General features: G+C 43.0%; 1 protein-coding gene across 1 annotated transcript in view; it reads left to right on the top strand.

The window, feature by feature from the left end:
- The first annotated feature begins 11,608 nt into the window (after window positions 1–11,608).
- SLC26A3 (solute carrier family 26 member 3) overlaps window positions 11,609–20,726 on the top strand; it is a 28,877-nt gene continuing 19,759 nt past the window's right edge. Inside the window, exons 1-6 of the mRNA XM_053256212.1 lie at window positions 11,609–11,739; window positions 13,733–13,872; window positions 14,243–14,353; window positions 15,615–15,772; window positions 16,187–16,351; window positions 17,884–18,036. Coding sequence (XP_053112187.1) covers window positions 11,609–11,739; window positions 13,733–13,872; window positions 14,243–14,353; window positions 15,615–15,772; window positions 16,187–16,351; window positions 17,884–18,036 — 858 coding nt within the window. The remainder of the gene's footprint in view (window positions 11,740–13,732; window positions 13,873–14,242; window positions 14,354–15,614; window positions 15,773–16,186; window positions 16,352–17,883; window positions 18,037–20,726) is intronic.

Genomic DNA, 20,726 nt, shown 5'->3' with positions numbered 1-20,726 from the left:
GAAGCTGCCCTATACTTAGTCAGACCATTGGTCTATCTAGTTCAGTATTGTCTTCACAGACTGATAGCAGCTTCTCCAGGGTTGCAGGCAGGAATCTCTCTCAGCCCTATCTTGGAGAAGCCAGGGAGGGAACTTGAAACCTTCTGCTCTTCCCAGAGCAGCTCCATCCCCTGAGGGGCATATCTTACAGAGCTCACACTTCTAGTCTCCCATTCAAATGTAACCAGGGTGGACCCTGCTTAGCTAAGGGGACAAGTCATGCTTGCTACCACAAGACCAATTTTCAATTCAGTTCCCAATGAACCAAAACAGCTTCCTATGTTTTTGTATGTTAAGAACAGGGGTGTATCTAGGGTAAGGCAGGCAGGGCACATGCCCCGGGCGCAACTTGAAGGGGGGGCGCCATAAAATATTTTTTTTAAAAAATGGCCACCAAAAACAAAATGGCTACCACGCATGCTCAAATGGCATCTGTGAGGCCCTAGGCCATGTCAGGCCTTGCAGAGGCCATTTGAGCATGTGCAACAGCCATTTTGTTTTCAGCTGCCATTTTTTAAAAACAGAATTTATTTTTAAAAATGGCCACCACACATGCTCAAATGGTCCCTGCGAGGCCCTAGAGACCAGCAGAGGGAGGGGAAACCTTTGCAGACCCCCCCCATGGCCTTTAGGAAGCCCCCGAAGGGGCTACAGGTAAATTAAAAAATTAATATAATATTAGTCACTGTACACATATTTAGTTTGGCCCTATGTACAGAGAATCAGGGCTTGTGAATACTGAGCTGAAGCTTATAAGCTAGGATTGTACTCATTTGCTCTTACTTTTGATAAGTGAGTTAAATGTGATGAAGCCGCTCTGGGAAGAGCAGAAGGTTTCAAGTTCCCTCCCTGGCTTCTCCAAGATAGGGCTGAGAGAGATTCCTGCCTGCAACCTTGGAGAAGCCGCTGCCAGTCTGTGAAGACAATACTGAGCTAGATAGACCAATGGTCTGACTCAGTATATGGCAGTTTCCTATGTTCCTGTGTTCCTATGTGATGTCTTAATAATATGGCTATTAATGGCAAGTTTGTCTTTGAATCAGTGTGAAATCCTTAGTATTAAGTTCACTCCACTGGGAATTTCTTGCCCTCTTTCTCTCATTTTAACTGTCTTTCTGAAATACTAGAATATATTCCAAGCAGTGACACAGTTTACTCTGCACATCCTTTAATTATTTTTAGAGTATCTGGAAAAAGTCAAATTCTCCATTTATTTTTAAAACTTATGTAATAGTGATGCTACAATGCATAGTAGAGAATTAGACAGGCACTTCTGTTTAGTTTTCCAAGTACACCTCCACATAGTATTTGGGTATTTCATGAGTCCCAGCATACTGAAATTTGTAGTTTTCCAGCACTTTTTGGTCTGGCTACGTCCACTGCTAAATATTTTTTGAAAGATTAAAAGATTAACGAGCTTGACTTGTATTTTTCAGCTGATATTATTGTAAAGTTATCTGAAAGATGGGTGTCAGATGTTTGGACAGGGGGAGCAATTTCAGTGCTTTCCCTAGGCGCTATTTTCCCTAGATTTCTCTGGTTAGGAAGCTGTCTTGTACTAAGACAGAAGCCTCGTCCATCTGGTTCAGTACTGTCCTCGGTTGCCAGAACCTAAGGGGTATACTCATGGGTCAAATGGGCCATAACCCAAAGTTTGGCTTTTAAAAAGCCAAACCTGCAGTGGCTCTCCAGGGTTTCCGAGAAGGGTCTTTTTCAACTGTACCTGGAAATCCCAGGGAAAGAAAATAGGACCTTCTTCACACAAGGCATGTGTTCTATTACTGGGGTATGGCCCCCTCCATTACTGTTGCTGTTGGCTAACATTTGCATTACTAGAACATCCAGAAGGATGAATCCATTATATTTCATGTTGTGGAAATACAGAATACACACAAGTTGAAAACTCCACTAAAAACAAGTCATACAAAGGATCTAGATGGCACCAGTTTTAACTGCTGCACCACACTTACCCTCAAAAAAAGTGATCAATTGCCAGGTAAACCTATTGTTCACCTGATTAATAGAACAAGGTAAAAGGTGTTCTTTCATGCACAATTACATGAATTGGCAGTGTTCATTTGTCCTCCATTCCAGTAAGGATCATTGCACATTTGTTGGCAGAAAGTGAAAATTACGTTTAAAAGCTAATGTGGTGGAGGAAGAAAGAACCATTTCAGTGCCAGATGCCTTAAATGGAAAGTTGGGCATCCTCAACTCTACGGGTGCTTTCTCCTCTGCCATTCTCAGGGGTGTGGTGAAAGTCAAATTGGAGCTTCACAAAGCTGAGGACATCCAATTTATTGGTTCATATTGATAGCATTTGGAGCTAGGAAGGGACCCCAAGACCATGGCCTCATTCAGACATAATGCAACACTGGAGGTAAATGGGGCAGATGCACTTGCCTGGCAACAGGGATGCCACCACATCCCATCCTAAGCTTGTCAACCTGTCAAATGGCTAAGTGATACAGGGGCATGACCTCTTCCCACTCTGTTCCTTGCTCCGCCCTCCTAGCATTTGGGAGAGAAAGGGGATGCAAAACAAGCAAGATGAGCACCAAGTGCCTTGCTCTCTGAAAATGAAGCAGCAATTATGTATGTTTACAAGAACACCCATTTGAGAGGGTTGCATCATGAGCAGGGCAATCTCATTAGAGCGCTGGGATGGAATCATATGGCAGGGTGGTGATAGGAGGGGTCAGGGTTTACAAGCCAGCCACAGGCAAGACTTCTTGAATGAATAAGGTCTATTTTTTTAAAACAATGATGTTGGGGAAGGGGGCCCCCAGCCCCTTCCCCTTGAACCTGCATGATCCCTAGGCCTCCTCATGAGAAGAACTGTCCATCAGGAGCAGCATTGCCTTTTTTGAAAGGAGCGATTCCTCACATGTGATGAGGATGGATACTGTTCCTGAGTGGACTGTTCACTCATGAGAGTGTAAGACCATGGAGATACCACTTCACAACTCATGAGAAGAACTGTCTGTGGGGACAGGGGAGCTGAATCACTAATAATGTGCAATGACATCCCCTACTCCCACAGACTGCTCTCTCACGAGAGTGTCAGGCCATGGGGGCTGGATGGTAGATGTCACTCAGCCAGGTTGCTCTATACAACCTAGCTGGAAGGATACCCCAGCAACACTTCTGTGTTGGTGACTGCCACTAAGAAGCTGCCAAAGTGTGCCCTCTGACAGCCCATCCCTGACAGCCCATTCAATCTTTAGTTTTGCTCAGAATGGAGACCACACTCTCCTGGGGTCACTGGAAATTGGGGCTCTCCTCTCCCATAATTCCTCATGGTTGCAGGTCTGCATATGGGGCAACACTGATCAGAACCCCGGAAATCTGAATGAGAATAAAGATCTGCCACCTGCCATCCCAATGTTTTCCCAGTCTGCTCACCCAGCTGAACCTGGACACATGGAGTGTCAAATTCTCCTACAGGTGCTTGGAAGAAGTCCCTGGAGAGGAGGGAGTCATTGTGCAAAAGTTCTATCATTAACTAGAAAGAGTGGGGGCACCACACAAGCGGGGGCTCCTTTTGGTGGATAGCTCAACTCATGAACATGCAGTGTGTCGGAAGGCCAATGGTTTACGACTGTCAGGGTGAAGCCTAAGGTCCTCCACAGTGAACTGGCCCTCTCATGAGAGTGCTTGTCCCCCAGTGGCTAGTCACCATGGGGACAGGAATGCCGTTTGGTCTCCATGGACTGCTTTGCTGGGGAGATCCATTGCAAGAGTATCCTTGGTAACAGCGGGCCATACCCTAGGATCCTTTCCCCTACCTCATATGCATATCCACTCCTAGGAAACCATCATGTTCCCTTCCCAAAGTAAAAGAAAACCAGTTCCCCTCAGCATCCTACCCTGCCAGAAATTGTCCTTGTACGAGACTGTTTTGTTGTGGGGCAAACAAAAGCCTTCCAAAGGTGGCGGTGCGATTGCTGTCAGAAGAAGTGCTTGTATGGCATGGCATTTAAAGGGATTTAAATGCCCTTTCCCTGCCAAAGACCGATCCAGACTGTTCTGAAATGGCACAATCGTGCTCAGCACGCCTTTTGACGATTATGTCCAATGGCTGCTGCCCTGGAGACGTACTGACCCCTTGCCCAGTCTGGTAATGCAAGCATGACGGGGCTTGCTGAGATGCAGCCTTGGCAAACCAGGAAGAGGGAGCGGCTCCCCTGCCCAGAACACAGAGGTTGCTGGACCATGTTTGGACGAACATCTGCAATGTGATTCATAGTTTGAAAAAATAACCGCGGGTCCGACAACTTCCAGTTTCATATTACGTCTGAATGCAGCCTATGTTTTACCCCAGGCCCTGTATTAGCTCTCTGTAGTCCTCACTATTCTTTAGATGACCTAGTAGCTCCAGTTATACTCACACAGTTTGGAGAGAATACTCATCCCTGGAGAGACCATGGGTTTATGCTATTAGTTTCTAGACACATTCTTTATATAAGATTAGTACTAAATATTAGGCCTAGAGCAGTAGCCATGTCCCCAACTGCAGCAGGAGACTTTAAAATACAGTTAATTTACATAACACGAGGAGCATAATCTCTTTTCTTTCTTTCTTTCTTTCTTAGCAGACATTGATTCTCCCTGCACACAGCAAATAGGGAATTTTGAGTCATTCGCCACAAACTGCAGTTTTGCATTCCACTGCACTTCAAATTGCACCAGCAGAAAAGCAGATATAATATTGCTTTTCACAAGTTGTCGTTTTTAGCTAGAGGAACCCCTAATCCTTCTAGGAAGCTAGCACTACTCCTTTCACAACATTTATAGTTGTTTCCAGGACACCTTTGGTCTCTGTGCTCGTCTAACCTGGTTTTGGAAATAATCTGATTGGAATATATCAGCATGCCTCACTACAGTTCTTATCCACGTACCTGCACCTAACCTATGCAAACCAATAATGCAATTCACCTAACAACATTAAGCAATCACCAAGAGAACTTCAGGAAACCATCCTTATCATCCTTATTGATCACGGGCTCAATGGTCAAGGCCATGATGAAATCTTCATGCCCTGTAAAAGTTAATGGAAGTTACCTATTAAAGCTGTACATATGATTGTGTTTTCCACAGCTATATAAAGGAGGCATTTAAATGGACAGAGTCATTTTTACAATTCTTCAAGTTGTCTGTCTTTTCCTCTTTAATTTCCTAGCTGTGTTCTTCTACAGAGCTTCATTGAAGATTTCCCAGGTAAGATGCTAACCTACTTATGTGCTATATGAATGTGTATCTATGCACCAGTTTAAAATCAAGTGGGATTGGGAGTGGGGGCTGCTTTTTAAAGTCATTTTCAATAGTTTCATTTATCCAAATGGCCCGTGGCACATCCAAGATGTTCAGATAATCAGAAGTCTGGATAAATAGCTGTGCTGATGGATCACAATCTTGAGAACCACACTGTACAGCTCATGGAATCTGGGTTTGTGCTTCCCAAAGCGGTGTGACTCAACCATCGAGGCAAAGGAAGTAAAGGACTGCAGTGTCAAAATTCCAGGGACACCTGTCTCAGCTATGTAAATCTCTTAGATGCTTGCCCTTTTGAAGAAGGTGCACAAAGGCGGCTTAGCAGGTCAACAGCTAGATGACTGGCCCTGCCTGGGGAAGAAACACAAGCTGCAGCTTTCTGTCCTCATCAGCTATCCAGCACCTAGGCACAATTGTTAAAAAGTGATAAGATATTTAAAATGAAAACGATTTTTTAAAATGATCACAGTAAACTCTTGATGAGCACATTATATGATGATAATATTTTATTTATTTTGATCAGTATATTTATAAGACATAGGAGGAAAGAAGTTTTTTAATCTACCTAGGACAGTAGAAAGTCTTGTGAGAAGCACCCAGTCCCATGGACACTATGGGACCTTGGTCTAATCATGGCTTCAGGAAGAAGGGAAGAGATTATTTTTGCCAGGTCAGGGTTAAATACCCACTCAGCATACATTGCAGTCTGGATGCTTATCAGGGTCCCTGCAGCTAATATTTTAATATTAAAATATTGGAAGGACTAATGATGCTTCCTAGATCATATGTATTTTGACCCTCAAATAGCAGAATTCTGTATTGCAGGATGATGATGATGATGATGATGATGATGATGATGATGATGATTTTACACAGATAGGTGTTATTGACTGGTTTGTTTTATCCAGACATCGAGTCCTTCCCAGGGACCTGGAATGGCTGAATTTTGTTAATGTTGTTGCTGTTATAGATATCGTCGCAGAATATAGGCTGTTTCGAGTAAAGTTGCTTTTTGTAATTGGCTGATGGTGATTTCTGTGGTCCCTATGGTGTTGAGGTGCTCTTCAAGGTCTTTTGGAACTGCACCCAGTGCGCCAATTACCACGGGGATTATTTTGGTCTTTTTCTGCCACAGCATTTCAATTTCAGTTTGTAGATCTTTGTATTTTGTTATTTTTTCTATTTCTTTTTCTTCTATTCTGCTATCCCCTGGTATTGCTATGTCGATTATTTTAACTTGTTTTTCTTTCCTCTCGACTACAGTTATAGCTGGTGTATTGTGTAGCAGATGTTTATCTGTTTGTAGTCAGAAGTCCCATAATATTTTTGCATCTTCGTTTTCTACAACTTTTTCAGTTTTATGGTCCCACCAATTTTTGGCTATAGGTAGCTTGCATTTTGTGCAGATGTTCCAGTGTATCATCCCTGCTACCTTGTCATGCCTTTGTTTGTAGTCAGTCTGTGCGATCTTTTTACAGCAGCTGATTAGGTGGTCCAGGGTTTCATCTGCTTCTTTACAAAGGCGGCACTTGCTGTTTGTTGTGGATTTTTCGACTTTTGCTCTTATTGCATTTGTTCTTAGTGCCTGTTCTTGTGCAGCCAATATTATTATTATTATTTCTTGTTTACACAGTCAGACAGGTATTATTGACTGGTTTGTTTTATCCAGACATCGAGTGCTTCCCAAGGACCTGGGATGCCAGAATTTTATTGTCAATTGTTATAGATATCATAGCAGAATATAGGCTGTTCCCAGTAAAGCTGCTTTTTGTAATTGGCTGATGGTGATTTCTGTGGCCCCTATGGTGTTGAGGTGCTCTTCAAGGTCTTTTGGAACTGCACCCAGGGCGCCAATTACCACTGGGATTATTTGGGTCTTTTTCTGCCACAGCCTTTCAATTTCAATTTGTAGATCTTTGTATTTGGTGATTTCTTCTATTTCTTTTTCTTCTATTCTGCTATCCCCTGGTATTGCTATGTCGATTATTTTGACTTGTTTTTCTTTCTTCTCGACTACAGTTATATCTGGTGTATTGTGTGGCAGATGTTTGTCTGTTTGTAGTTGGAAGTCCCATAATATTTTTATATTTTCATTTTCTTCAACTTTTTCAATTTTATGGTCCCACCAATTCTTGGCTACAGGTAGCTTGTATTTTTTGCAGATGTTCCAGTGTATCATCCCTGCTACCTTGTCATGCCTTTGTTTGTAGTCAGTCTGTGCGATCTTTTTACAACAGCTGATTAGGTGGTCCACTGTTTCATCTGCTTCTTTACAAAGGTAGCACTTACTGTTTGTTGTGGATTTTTTGACTTTTGCTCATATTGCATTTGTTCTTAGTGCCTGTTCTTGCGCAGCCAGTATTAAACCCTCTGTTTCTTTCTTCAAGTAACCATTCTTAAGCCATTGCCAGGTCTTGGTGATGTCTGATTTTCCACTTCTTCTTCTTCTTCTTCTTCTTATTATTATTATTATTATTATTAATAATAATAATAATAATAATAATAATAAACTTAATGGGATTTTAAACTGCAATTTGTGACATAATATTCTGATCAAAGGTGGGGAAAATCATTATTTTGACTGAAGCCTTGGATGCATCAGGAGTGGTTGTCTGGATTATGGCCATAGAATTTAAAGTGTGGTGTAGTGGTTGGGTTAGGAACAGGGAGGCCTGAGTTCAAATCCCCATTCTCACATGAAACTCAGTGGATTATATTGGACCAGTCATTAACTCTACCTTATGGGCAGAGGCGTAACTAGGGAAAACGGCGCCCGGGGCAAGCACTGAAATTGCCCCCCCCGCTGCGCCGTGCCCGCCACCCCCCACCCAGCATACATCTGACTGGCACACATGTTTCAGAAAACTTTTATTTTAAAAATTTAAAATATTACAAAAATTATCAAAAATTTCAAAATGCAATAAATAACCAAAAATGCGATAAATAACCAAAAATGCAAACTCTCCCTCCAAGTAGCTCAGAGTGGTGCACTACATACTTAGGTTTTTCCTCACAAGCAACAACCCTGTGAAGTTGGCCTGTATCTCAAACAACAGAATTATGATGCAATGATGATACACACCACATTATACTTAGGTTTTTCCTCACAAGCAAGAGACAATCTCCAAAGGTCCTGGCATATAACCCCCTCCCCCATTTTTCTTGCCAAACTTTGTGTCTTTAGCAGGATACCACAGGCACTTGTTAAAGCTAACACTGCAGGTTTTTCTGAGATGGAGCTCTTATAGGAGCACTTCAGCGTAAACTGAGATCACAAGGCAAGCTTTCACAGTGCAAAAACGAGCATGCCAGCAAGCAGAACTCATGGTAAAACTCTCTTGAAACACCTTGTAACAATGCACAGGCAGCTATGTTACACTGCTTGAGTCAACTCACACTGCTGTACTACCCAGGCTGTGGTAATTGACTCTCAGTTCCATATACATGCATGCATTTAAGATTGAGTGCCAAAGAATCTTTATGATTGTTTTTCTTTCTTTTGGGGCAGAGAGAGGAGCGTATAATGCAAATATTAACACCTGTTAGGCACCTGAGACCATAGTTGGGCAGCTAAATAAAAGCCTGATTCTTTAATATGTCCCCCTCCCCCACATGTGGCTTCTGTAGTTTTTGCAACTCATTCTCATTCTGACACTTGGTCTGCTGCTTCCACCCGCCCGCCGCCGAATCCTTTCTTCTGTGCCGGGTGTCCGTGTGTGTCCTCGTCGTCCTGCCTGCGCCTGCTGCAGTGCAGCCCCAGCCCCAGGAACGACGCTTTCCTCCGTGACGGCGACCGCGCCACCACGTGTAGGCGAACAGAGGAGGATGGACGCACTGCACACATGCGCAGCGTGACTCGGCATGCCGGCCGAGTCGTGCGTGCGTCACTGACTAGAGACCCTCTGGCTGGCAAGCCACTAGAGGGCCTCTTTCTGGCTGTTCCAGACTAAGCGAGCGACAGAGCGAGCGAGCCTCAGCCAAGGGCAGGCACAGTGAGCAGCATGAAAGGCGCCCGCCGCCGCGCCCGCCACCGCCGCCAAGCCAGGCCATTGACTGGCTGCCAGCAAAGCAATGGGGGGGGCATGGGCGGCGTGGAAAGGACCACTCATGGGGGAGGGGGCACCGACGCGCACCTTTGACTGCTGCAGCGCTGCTGCACTGAGCAGGAGAAATTTGTATTAAAATTTAAAAAAAAATTGGTCATGGCGGCACCCCCACGTGATCCGAAAAGATGGCGCCCGGGGCACGTGCCCCCCTGCCCCCCTATAGTTACGCCTCTGCTTATGGGTGTAGGAGAAGCACACACACCACACTGAATTCCTTGGAGGAAAAGTGGAATAAACACATAATAATAAGTTGGAGGAAAGGGGGAACAGTAATTGGGGAATGAAGAACAGGGGTATAATGGCTATGATGCAATATGAAAAGAGGCATTGGCATTATTGAATAGTTCAAAAGCTTCCTTTCCAAACAAAAACAAGAAAAGAAGATGCCTCCCAATAGTACTTTATAGGCCTTAAATGCAATAGTAAGATTTTTAGAAGTGCATTTTCCCCAGATTCTCAATTCAAAATCCACTCATCTGTCGTGCTCAACATTGCTAATTGTGGACATTGTAAGGTAAAACTCCACTTGTAGCATATTCTCTACTTGACAGCTGCCCACATTAGAAAAGCCATCACTATTAAATGCCAGGCTCTGGGCAATGAGTTATCAACATGCATTGGCTTTTTGCCACAGATTTAGACTCACAAGAGCACTTTGCCATGCTAATATGCTAAGCTGCTATCAAATCCCTACTCTCTTTTGTGGCTAAAGGGCTTCAGTATCCCACACTAGCTCAATGGCCCCTGATATAAAAAATGTTTAGAGCAATAGCAAGAAAAAAGCAGCAAGGCCCAGTGTTTGAATATTGATGAAACTGCCTTAGACCATTAACAAATAATCACTAAAATACAAGGAGGTTTTCTACCACCTTTCAAGCATAAACTGAAGCTAAGCAAACAACACAGTTGAGCAAAAGTGTTGTGTAATGACACAGTACTAAATAGTTTCCAGTTAGAACATTTGAGGGGAAAACAGGGAGGTAAGCAGAAAATACCTTGCATGGAGGGGAAGCTTAAATAATTCGAATGTGTAGATTTCCCAAGCCATCCAGATTATACTGGATGCAAACCCAGAACATGCTTTCAAAACCTTTGCTCATATCTGCCTTTCACAATGAGAGTGCTTGAGATTGTCACATTAGGGAACATGAGCCAGGAGGAAAGGTGCAAGCTGGGACTGTGCAGAAAACATCATTTTATATGCACAGAGATCATGAAAAGCCCAGTGCCTTTGATAAAGATCTTCATCAGGAGCCATGTGCTGTGATTCTGTACCTCACAAAATGATTTCTTTGGACCTTTGCTCCAAAGGATTTGACTGAGAGCTCTTCAGGAGTTACTGAGGAGCTAAGTATCTCGATGTGATCTTTTTCTCAATGGACAGCATTTTAGCAACTTTTCTCCAAAATAATATCTCCCCAGAGTGCTATTAGTTAATAGGAAGAATGTTGTTAATCAAATACTTTAAATTGCCCTTAGATTCTGAATACTTTCTCCAATGAAATGCCCAGTGTTTGAATATTGATGAAACTGCCTTAGACCATTAATAACAAACATATTTTTCCTCATTTTGTAAGTTCTTAGTTTCCAAAAGCCACTCCAAGGAAATTATACTTGGACTGCTTCCTCCATATAAATCTAGACCAACAAGCCTAGGCTCAGGTTCTAAAATGTCCTGAAGCGTAAAGACAATGAAATCTACATTTCTGGCCTGGCTCCATCTTTAAAGGTAAAATAATAGGCTCAAATTAACTAAATGCTCAGCTTGTATAGAAGCCAACCATGTTCTCTTTTCTCACCCTCATAACAGCAAACATTTTGGTAAAACTTGATCATTTTTTAATCTTTAGAACTATTGACTCAAAGATAAGCAGTCAGTCTTCTGCATTTTAGGGCTATCTCTTTTGATTGTTCTTGTTGTTGTTGTTTGGTTTTGGGTTTTGGCCCGGAGATGTACCACTTTGGAGTGTGAAGGAAGAAGGTCATTGAAAAAAACTAGGTTTCAATGCCTTAATCTTATTTTGTTTGATCTTCAAAGGTGGTGATGCTCAGTTTGGAGTTCACTCATCTGTGGGCTTCATCATACTAAGTTATTTAAAAGCACAGTCTGTTATTTATTTTCAGGGCTTTAAGTGACTAACGATAAGGAAGACTCAAGACGTGCCAGAAGGGAAAAACTTTCCAGAGAAATGGTTGAACCTGTAGGCAACCAGTATGTTGTGGCTCGACCAGTGTACTCTGAACTCTTGTTTGATGAAGAACATCAGAAAGTGCATAGATATCACAAAACCTTTCTGGATAATCTTCGAGTATGCTTTAGGTAAGAGACATTATTTTGTAAACACTGATGTTAAAACAAAGTATTATGAGAAACAGACTAATCTTTCCATATTGTCAGTCATATTGGTGTGATTCTTAGCTGGTGTCCTGTAAAAACTTTCAGTAAGTCATTCCCATTTGGTTCTGCATATTCCACTCTGGCATGCTGAAGGCGGAAGAGAAACATCAGCCCTCAGCACATATGATTTGTCTTCAGCTCCATTCTGTATAGTCAATGCATATACAATGTGTGCTGTTATAGGCTAGTCAAATGTGTCTCATGCACATAATGCTCTCTGCAACCCACCCACGTCCCGATAAGGCGTCATCCTAAAGTGTGTGGGTTGTGCATGGATCCAAGTCAAGGTATTATTCAAGGTGCTGGTTTGGCCAATGAATCATTAGAAGGCTCGTCCAGTCTCTAGAACAACCAAAAGTGTACTTTAAATGGTTCCAGCCATGTGCTGAAAAATAATAATAAGGGCGTGGAGAAAGGTGTTCCTGGTGGCCGCCTCAAGCGGTGGAGTTTTCATTCCCCGAAGGTCTCTCAAAATCTCAGCCTAACAAATTTCTGGGAAATAGAATAAACTCTGTGTGTGTGTGTTTAAAATAATGTTAGCTTTATTCTAGTTTTTTTAAAAATATATGTTGACCCCAAAAGAAAAATAGGATGTGTGAGATAGATAGATAGATAGATAGATAGATAGATAGATAGATAGATAGATAGATATATGGAATGTTAGGTATATATATATATATATATATATATATATATATATATATATATATATATATGAATGAATATGATGTTAGGAATACACACACACTTTTTTTACTACAACAATCCCGGAATGTTCTTCTCAGCACTCCTCCTCCTGCCCACCTTCACCTTTCAATATCTATTCGCATGTCCCAACATCCATTTCCCCACCCCTATCTTTCAATTTTCAACATCCACCCCAAATCAGAAAGTAGCTAACCATCAAATATATAATACAAGAATACAACAAACACACTGATCTAGAAAAAAGCTACCTCCGAACTCTGTTGGGAAATGGTTACTTTATAACTGTGGGAGGAATAGTTACCTTGAAAACAAGGAGGAGGAGAGTTGATATCACCATACCACTTCTGTGGATATGAACCACAGGCAAGGCAACTGTGTAGATCTCCCACCTCAGTCACAACATGGTGTAGTTTGAGGTTGCAGTGCAGTGCAGATGTCCCCATCGTGATCTAAGTTATTCATTGACCTCAGGCAACCTGATTATTACCAACCAACAGGAATAACAATGAGTTAATAACAAGGATGTTGTGAGGAAGAGTTGCCAACTCTTTTCTGGTGAGCTTTTGTGCTTTTAAAAGCTGCATGACAAGCAGAAATTACACAGGTCAAACTTCTCATGGTATGTAGATATATTCATATGAAAAGCTTCACCTGCTGAATATTTCCTTGTCAGAGGCATAGGATATCTACCAGAAGACAAGCTGGCATCCCTAATGGGAGGACGATTCAATAAAAGTGGGGGGAAAGGACAGTACTGTATAAATCAGTAGCTACTAACATTATTATCTGTATGAACAGAATTCTGGTACTTGCAGGCTGCTTTTCCTCAACTTTGACTTTCATGATATAATTGTATTATTATTTGTGGTAGTAATACACATTTAATCAACTATCTTCTTATTGAAGAGCCCCTGGTGGCGCAGTGGTAAAACTGCCGCCCTATAACCAGAAGGTTACAAGTTTGATCCTGACCAGGGGCTCAAGGTTGACTCAGCCTTCCATCCTTCCGAGGTTGGTAAAATGAGTACCCAGAATGTTGGGGGCAATATGCTAAATCATTGTAAACCGCTTAGAGAGCTCTGGCTATAAAGCGGTATATAAATGTAAGTGCTATTGCTATTGCTATTGTATGCATCCTTATCCTTTCATTAGATCCCACAAGGAATATCATTATTAAAATTGTTGCATGATTAAATTGTTGTTCCAGCTGCTCTCCACAAAAAGCAAAGAAAATGGTTTTTGAACTGTTTCCTCTCCTCTCCTGGCTACCTGCATATCGCTTTAAGGCCTGGATTCTCAGTGACATTGTTTCAGGAATTAGCACTGGGCTAGTAGCTGTCCTACAAGGTGAGAAATTTGATCTTATCATTTCCCCCTCCCCTGCAAAACCCCTTGTATTTCAATTATTAGAGGCCCTTAAAAGATAAAGTGTGCCATCAAGTCAGTTTTGACTCCTGACGCCCACAGAGCCCTGTGGTTGTCTTTGGTAGAATACAGGAGGGGTTTACCATTGCCTCCTCCCATTTAGTATGAGATGATGCCTTTCAACATCTTCCTATATTGCTGCTGCCCAATATTGTACCAGCGGGGATTCGAACCAGCAACCTTCTGCTTATTAGTCAAGCATTTCCTCTCTGCGCCATTTAAGGTTACATTAAAGGCCCTTACACACTCATTCCCCCCTCTTTGAGTTATATTTTCTTTTCTCTAATTTTAGGTCTAGCATTTGCATTGCTGGTAAATATCCCTCCGGGCTATGGACTCTATGCAGCCTTCTTCCCAGTTATTATGTATTTTTTCTTTGGCACATCCAGACATATATCAGTTGGTAAGTTGAACCCAATCAATCTTTGGGCTATCTCCTTCAAGATTTTAATAACCTTGCTGACTTTTCAAGAACATATCATGGATCACTTCTAAGAACTGCTGCACCATGCATTGTTTATAATGAAGCGCACCAACCGCTATATTAAAGGAAAGGTTGTGCCATTGAGTCAGTGTCGACTCCTGGCGACCACAGAGCCCTGTGGTTTTCTTTGGTAGAATACAGGAGGGGTTTACCATTGCCATCTCCCGCGCAGTATGAAATTATGCCTTTCAGCATCTTCCTATATCGCCTGATATAGGTGTTTCCCATAGTCTGGGAAACATACCAGCGGGGATTCAAATGGGCAGCCTCTTGCTCACTAGGCAAGTTACTTCCCCGCTGCACCATTAGGTGGCCCTACTGCTATATATTACTACAACATAAAACAAGATGTTCTCATCACAGTTATATTTTGTGGGAATCATACAACTATTCAGGAGTATAGTGCCTTTTCCTATGTGGGTATCACAGAATGAGACATAGAACAGACAAAGATTATCAGTGGAATTCAAAGTTCCATGAGGCTTAGATGTCTGTATATAGAGCAGCACATAAGCAGGGAATATTCCATGCATACATGTGAGAACAACCGCTGTCTCTATAACTCATATGAGGTACCAATTATATGACGTGTCCACTGCAAAAAAAAAAAAAAAGATTGTATGAGCAGGGCCTACTAGGACATGTGGGACATAGTTCACTAAAGAGTCTACATGTAGTAAAAGAGACTTGTAAATCTAAGGCTCACTCCCATCATGCCTTGCAAATGTAAACCTTGGGGTAGTGTAAACTGACCCCCCCCGCCATTCTACTTGTCTAAATCTTCTGCACGCTGGTCTTGTGGTAGCAAGCATGAACTGTCCCCTTTGCTAAGCAGGGTCTGCCCTGGTTGCATTTGAGTGGGAGACTACATATGTGAGTACTGTAAGATATCCCCCTTAGGGGATGGGGCTGCTCTGGGAAGAGCATCTGCATGCTTGCATGCAGCGGTTTCCCTGTTTCCTTCCTAGCACCTCCAGGCAGGGCTAAGAAAAACTACTGCCTGTAACCTTGAAGAAGCTGCTGCCAGTCTGTGTACAATACCAATCTAGTGGCCAGTGGTCACCATATAAGGCAGCTTCCTATGTTCCTAAGCTTCTGCACTGTGTCACCACACTTAATGTGTTAAGTGAGGAAATGTTACTGCTCAGTTTTTAAAAGCCTAAAATCTTATGTTACACAGGTCCTTTCCCTGTTCTGAGTTTGATGGTAGGAGGAGCAGTTTTAACAGTAGTCCCTGATACACCTGGGAACAGCACACAAGCCAATGAATCACAGTTAATAAATGACAAGAGAGTAATGGTGGCAGCATCAGTGACAATGCTAGCAGGCATCTTCCAGGTAGGTATTTCCCAAACAATATCTCCACTGGCCATAAACTTCAGGTGCTTGCTACTTATGAGAGAGCATTGATATATTACCACTTCCCACTGGTTAAGGAGCATTTGAATGTGACAGCTTCTCTGTGGAGTCCACCACAGGGAAGTGCTTATTGTAGCAGTGCTCTCGTGGAAGCAATAACATCTGAAATGTAACCCTCAGCTGTCACATTCAAATGCTCCTTCACCAGTGGGAAGTGGTAATGTATCAATGCTCTCTCATAAGTAGCAAGCACCTGAAGTTTATGGCCAGTTTATGGCTTTGAAAAAGTACCATGCAGAGATTCAGCATTCTGACTATGGCACTAGTAAGATCACCATTTATTTATTTATTTTTGGGTTCCATTCCCACACTGACTGTTGCTTTGTGTTCCAGCTGCTGTTTGGCGTCCTGCGGATTGGCTTCATAGTCATTTATTTATCTCAGTCATTAATAAGTGGATTCACTACTGCTGCAGCCATCCATGTTGTCGTGTCCCAACTGAAATTCATCTTTCAATTGCCAGTCCCTGGGTTTAATACACCACTGGGAATCATATGGGTAAGCGTTTCAAACCACATGGGATTATTCCTCTAGAGCAGGCCTGCTCATCTTCGGCCCTCCAGCTGTTTTTGGACTGCAACTCCCATAATCCCCAGCCACAGTGGCCAATAGCCAGGGATTATGGGAGTTGTAGGCCAACATCTGCAGGAGGGCTGGAATTGAGCACGCACACCCCTCTCTCATTATGATGAGGTACTGTCTTTTTGAAAAATTAATTGCAATAAATGCACTTAAGTACAGTAGTGCTTTTTGTAATTTAATCTTCTGTATATTGAAGACCAGGCCTTTGAACCTTCCTGTGAAACCTTTCCCTTTAGGGGAAGATGGCAGTTCAAGACCTATTAGCAGAGTAAAACCAGTATAGGGAGAACTCAACCAAGCAGGAGGTCTGGAGACAGTTGTTTAAGTTTGAAGAAACAAGGATTTATTTAAGACAAACAAAATAGGAAAGCCTGCTGCCTATTCTAGCTGAGTTTATGATTGAAGGGAGAGAGAAACTAAGCAACAGCTACCTCTGGAAGAGACTACTGAGAGTAACTCTAGGAGAACAAAGGGTGGAGGAATCCTGCACTCTCTGTCTATGCTCCTAAAGCTGCTAGTGGTCATTAGGTGATATTGCTGCGGAGGCGGAGGGCTGATGCTGCTAGAGTTCCAGCTCCAACAATCCCGCCCCTTCACCACCACTTAAACCTGAAATGACCTTCTTTTGAACCGAAACCCCTTGCCTCATATCTCACCTCAGCCAGCAACTCACTAGGTGGTCTGAGGCTGAAGAAAAGGTGATAGTTTTTCCAGAGAGTTGGATGTAACATGAGAGAAGCATGGTTGCCTATGGTATCCACACTCATTCCATTATTTTGCAGAATTTTATAGTGCTCTACAAAACTTGCTTGACCAAAAGGTCCGTGGCTGGTTTTGTGGTAGCAAGCATGAACTGCCCCCTTTGCTAAGCAGGGTCCATTCTGCATTGCATTTGAATGGGAGACTGCATATGTGGGCACTGTAAGATATTCCCCATAGGGGTTGGAGCCACTCTGGGAAGAGCATCTGCATGCTTGCATGGAGAAGGTTCTAAGTTCCCTGCTTGGCATCTCCAAGACAGGCTGAGAGAGATTCCTGCCTGAAGCCTTGGAGAAGCCTCTGCCAGTCTGTGTAGACAATACAGAGCTAGATGGACCAAGGGTCTAACTTGGTAGAAGGCAGCTTCCTATTTTCCTATGTGCCCCACAGGAAATGATGCCTCTGTTATGTCTCTTTCATTTTTCTAAAGCACATTATTATCTATCTCTAGTTCATGCCATGTTACTTTTCTCTCAGCCTTCTCCTTTCAGATATCTGCAATATGAAAGTGGTAGTAGTAGTAGTAATTAATTAATAACCTGCCTTACCAGATTGTTGTAATGATGACTGAGATTATACACGAAGCATCTTGAGCACCTGAAATGAGATATATAAATACAAAGTGGTGTTTTTGTTGCTAATATTATTATTGTTGTCTTAAACGCAAATTGTTTTTCATTCTGTAACAGACCCTAAAAAGTGTTTTTGAGCAGATTACAGACACAAACATTGCAGACCTTGTCACTGCACTCATCATCTTGGTCATCGTGTTCGTGGTGAAAGAAATTAATGAGCGCTTCAAAGCCAAGCTCCCAGCACCTATCCCTATTGAACTCATTGTGGTAATAATTTTTCTTCTTTCAATGAATGTTGCAAGAGACAAGGACATAGAGAATAGCAGGGTTTAAAAAAATATACTAGCTGATCCGGCGCAGAGCATCTGTGTCCCTAGTTCATCCCCCCCCCTTCAGCCCCAGTCCATTCTCCTCCTCCCAGGTCGCTTTCCCTCTGGCGGTGCCTTCCCTCGCTGGCCGGCATGGCCAGCACTTTTCCTCCCTCCCCGCCTGCTGGCAGCACTTTCTCTCACCAGTCAGCCTGGCCGGCACTTTGCTTCACTTCCCTGCCCACCTGCCATCTTGGCTGGCACTTTCCCTTCCCTGCCCCATCTGCCGGCCTAGCTGGCACCTTCCCTCCCTCCCCGCCTGCAGAGCTTTCTCTTGCCATCCGGGTGGACAGCCTGGCCGGCGCTTCCCTTCCCCGCCCACACACCAGCTGGCCTAGTGCTTTCCCTTGCCGGCCAGCTGGCACTTTCCCTCCTGCCGACTGGCTGCCAGCGCCATTTTCTCCCCCATCCCTGTCGCTATCCCTCAGGCAGCTGCTTGCAAACTCTCACGAGAGCTGCCACGCATGGGATTAATGATGGGTACGTTTAGGAGGATATATGTGTGTGTGTATATATATATATATATATACACACATATATATATAAATTTTTGTATGTGCTGTAGCAAACAATTGAATTTTTGTTAAGTTCTTTGAGAAAAACCAAGACCATGAGATATTATGAATGTGTGTGTGTTTGCATGCATTTTTGTCTACATAATGGGGCTTTCCCCCTCCAGTCTCCTGCATCCTGCAAAAATCTGCTCTTGAGGTTCAGAGGACCCTCTCAATCTGCAGTGTCTGGGGTGCAGCAATCTGGAAAGGGAGAGGGGATGTGTGTGTGAGCAAAATGTGCAGTCACTATTCTGTTCAACCACTGAACTTGGATTAAGGCAGGTAAAGCACAGGAGGCTAGCTGGGAGGGGTTCACAAGTACAGTAATCCCCTGAGGAATGTTGCCTTTGTTTTTTTTATCTGCAGGGGATAGGATAGCTTGCTTTTTAGGTAAATCACTGCCTAACTACCAGGCTGTGTATTGTAATATTTAAAGACTTTGGCTATATATTCTATGCATGCCTACTCAGAAGTAAGCACTAATCAGATCTTCTCTCAAGTACATGTATATAGAATTTCAGCCTTAACTGAAAAACTGAGTATTTTTCTGTTCTACAAGTAAAGTAAAGTAAAGTGTGCCATCATGTCGGTGTCGATCCCTGGCGACCACAGAGCCCTGTGGTTGTCTATTGCTGTTAATATGTCAAGGAAAATGGTCAGGCAAAGATATCTTCCCCAACAATTGTTGGTAGATATCCAAAGCAAATATAAGTCAACAGGAAAGGGCATCTGCTAATTTGCATAATATGCAAATTATTTGCAAACTAATTTTATATATGCTAATTAGGGTGCCTGGATTTGGAGAGCCAGAATATGGCAACCCTAGGGCAGGGGAATCCTCAGAAACTGGAAATGCCTTTCTGTTCGCACTAGGCACCTTAAGAACATAAGAACAGCCTGCTGGATCAGACCCAAGACCTATCTAGTCCAGCATCCTGTTTCAGGATGCCCACCAGATGCCTCTGGGGAGCCTGCAGGCAAGAGGTATGTGCATGCCTTGTCTCCCGCTGTTGCTCCCCTGCAACTGGTATTGAGAGGCATCATGCCTCTGAGGCTGGAGGTGTCGCATAGCCACCAGGCTAGTAGCCATTTATAGACCTGTCCTCCATGTCTTTGTCTAAGCCCCTTTTAAAGCCATCAAAACTGGTGGCCATCACCACATCCTATGGCAAAGAATTCCATAGATTAATTATGCACTGTGTGAAAAAGCACTTATTTATTTATTATTTAACATATTTTTATACCACCCAAAACTTACGTCTCTGGGTGGTTTACCACAAGATTAAAAAAGTAAAACATTAACACGAATTAAAAACAAAAACAAAAAATTTAAAAACAAGAAATTTAAAACACAATTTAAAACTTTAAAGCAATATTCTAAAAACAACATTAAAACAATCAAAACAATATCAGTTAAAAGCCTGGGTAAACAGACGTGTCTTTAAAGACTTTTTAAAAGTTGTCAGAGATGGGGAGGCTCTTATTTCACTAGGGAGCGCATTCCAAAGCCTTGGGGTAGCAACAGAGAAGGCCCATCCCTGAGTAGCCACCAGACAAGCCAGTGGCAAATGCAGACGGACCTCTCCTGATGATCTCAATGGGCGGTGGGGGTTATTACGAAGAAGACCTTCTCTTAAATACCAGGACCCAAGCTGTTTAGGGCTTTATAGGTTATGACCCACACCTTGTATTTTGCCCGGAAACATATCGGCAGCCAGTGCAACTCCTTCAATACAGGAGTAATATGGTCTCTCCTAGATGACCCAGAGACCAACCTGGCTGCCGCATTCTGGACCAACTGTAGTTTCTGGACTACTTACCAGGTCAGCCCCACATAGAGCACATTACAGTAATCCAGTCTGGAGGTTACCAGCAGATGTACCACTGTCTTAAGGTCGTCTATCTCAAGAAACAGACCCAGCTGGTGTACCAGCTGAAGTTGATAGAAGGCACTTTTGGCCACTGCCTCAACCGGGGACACCAAGGAGAGACTTGGATCCAGAAGCACCCCTAGACTGCGTACCTGTTCCTTCTG

This window comes from Hemicordylus capensis, chromosome 5 (genome assembly GCF_027244095.1).
Source record: "Hemicordylus capensis ecotype Gifberg chromosome 5, rHemCap1.1.pri, whole genome shotgun sequence".
Lineage (NCBI taxonomy): Eukaryota > Metazoa > Chordata > Lepidosauria > Squamata > Cordylidae > Hemicordylus > Hemicordylus capensis.
Note: the sequence above shows the minus strand (reverse complement) of the source record. Positions and strands in the feature narration are given on the sequence as shown.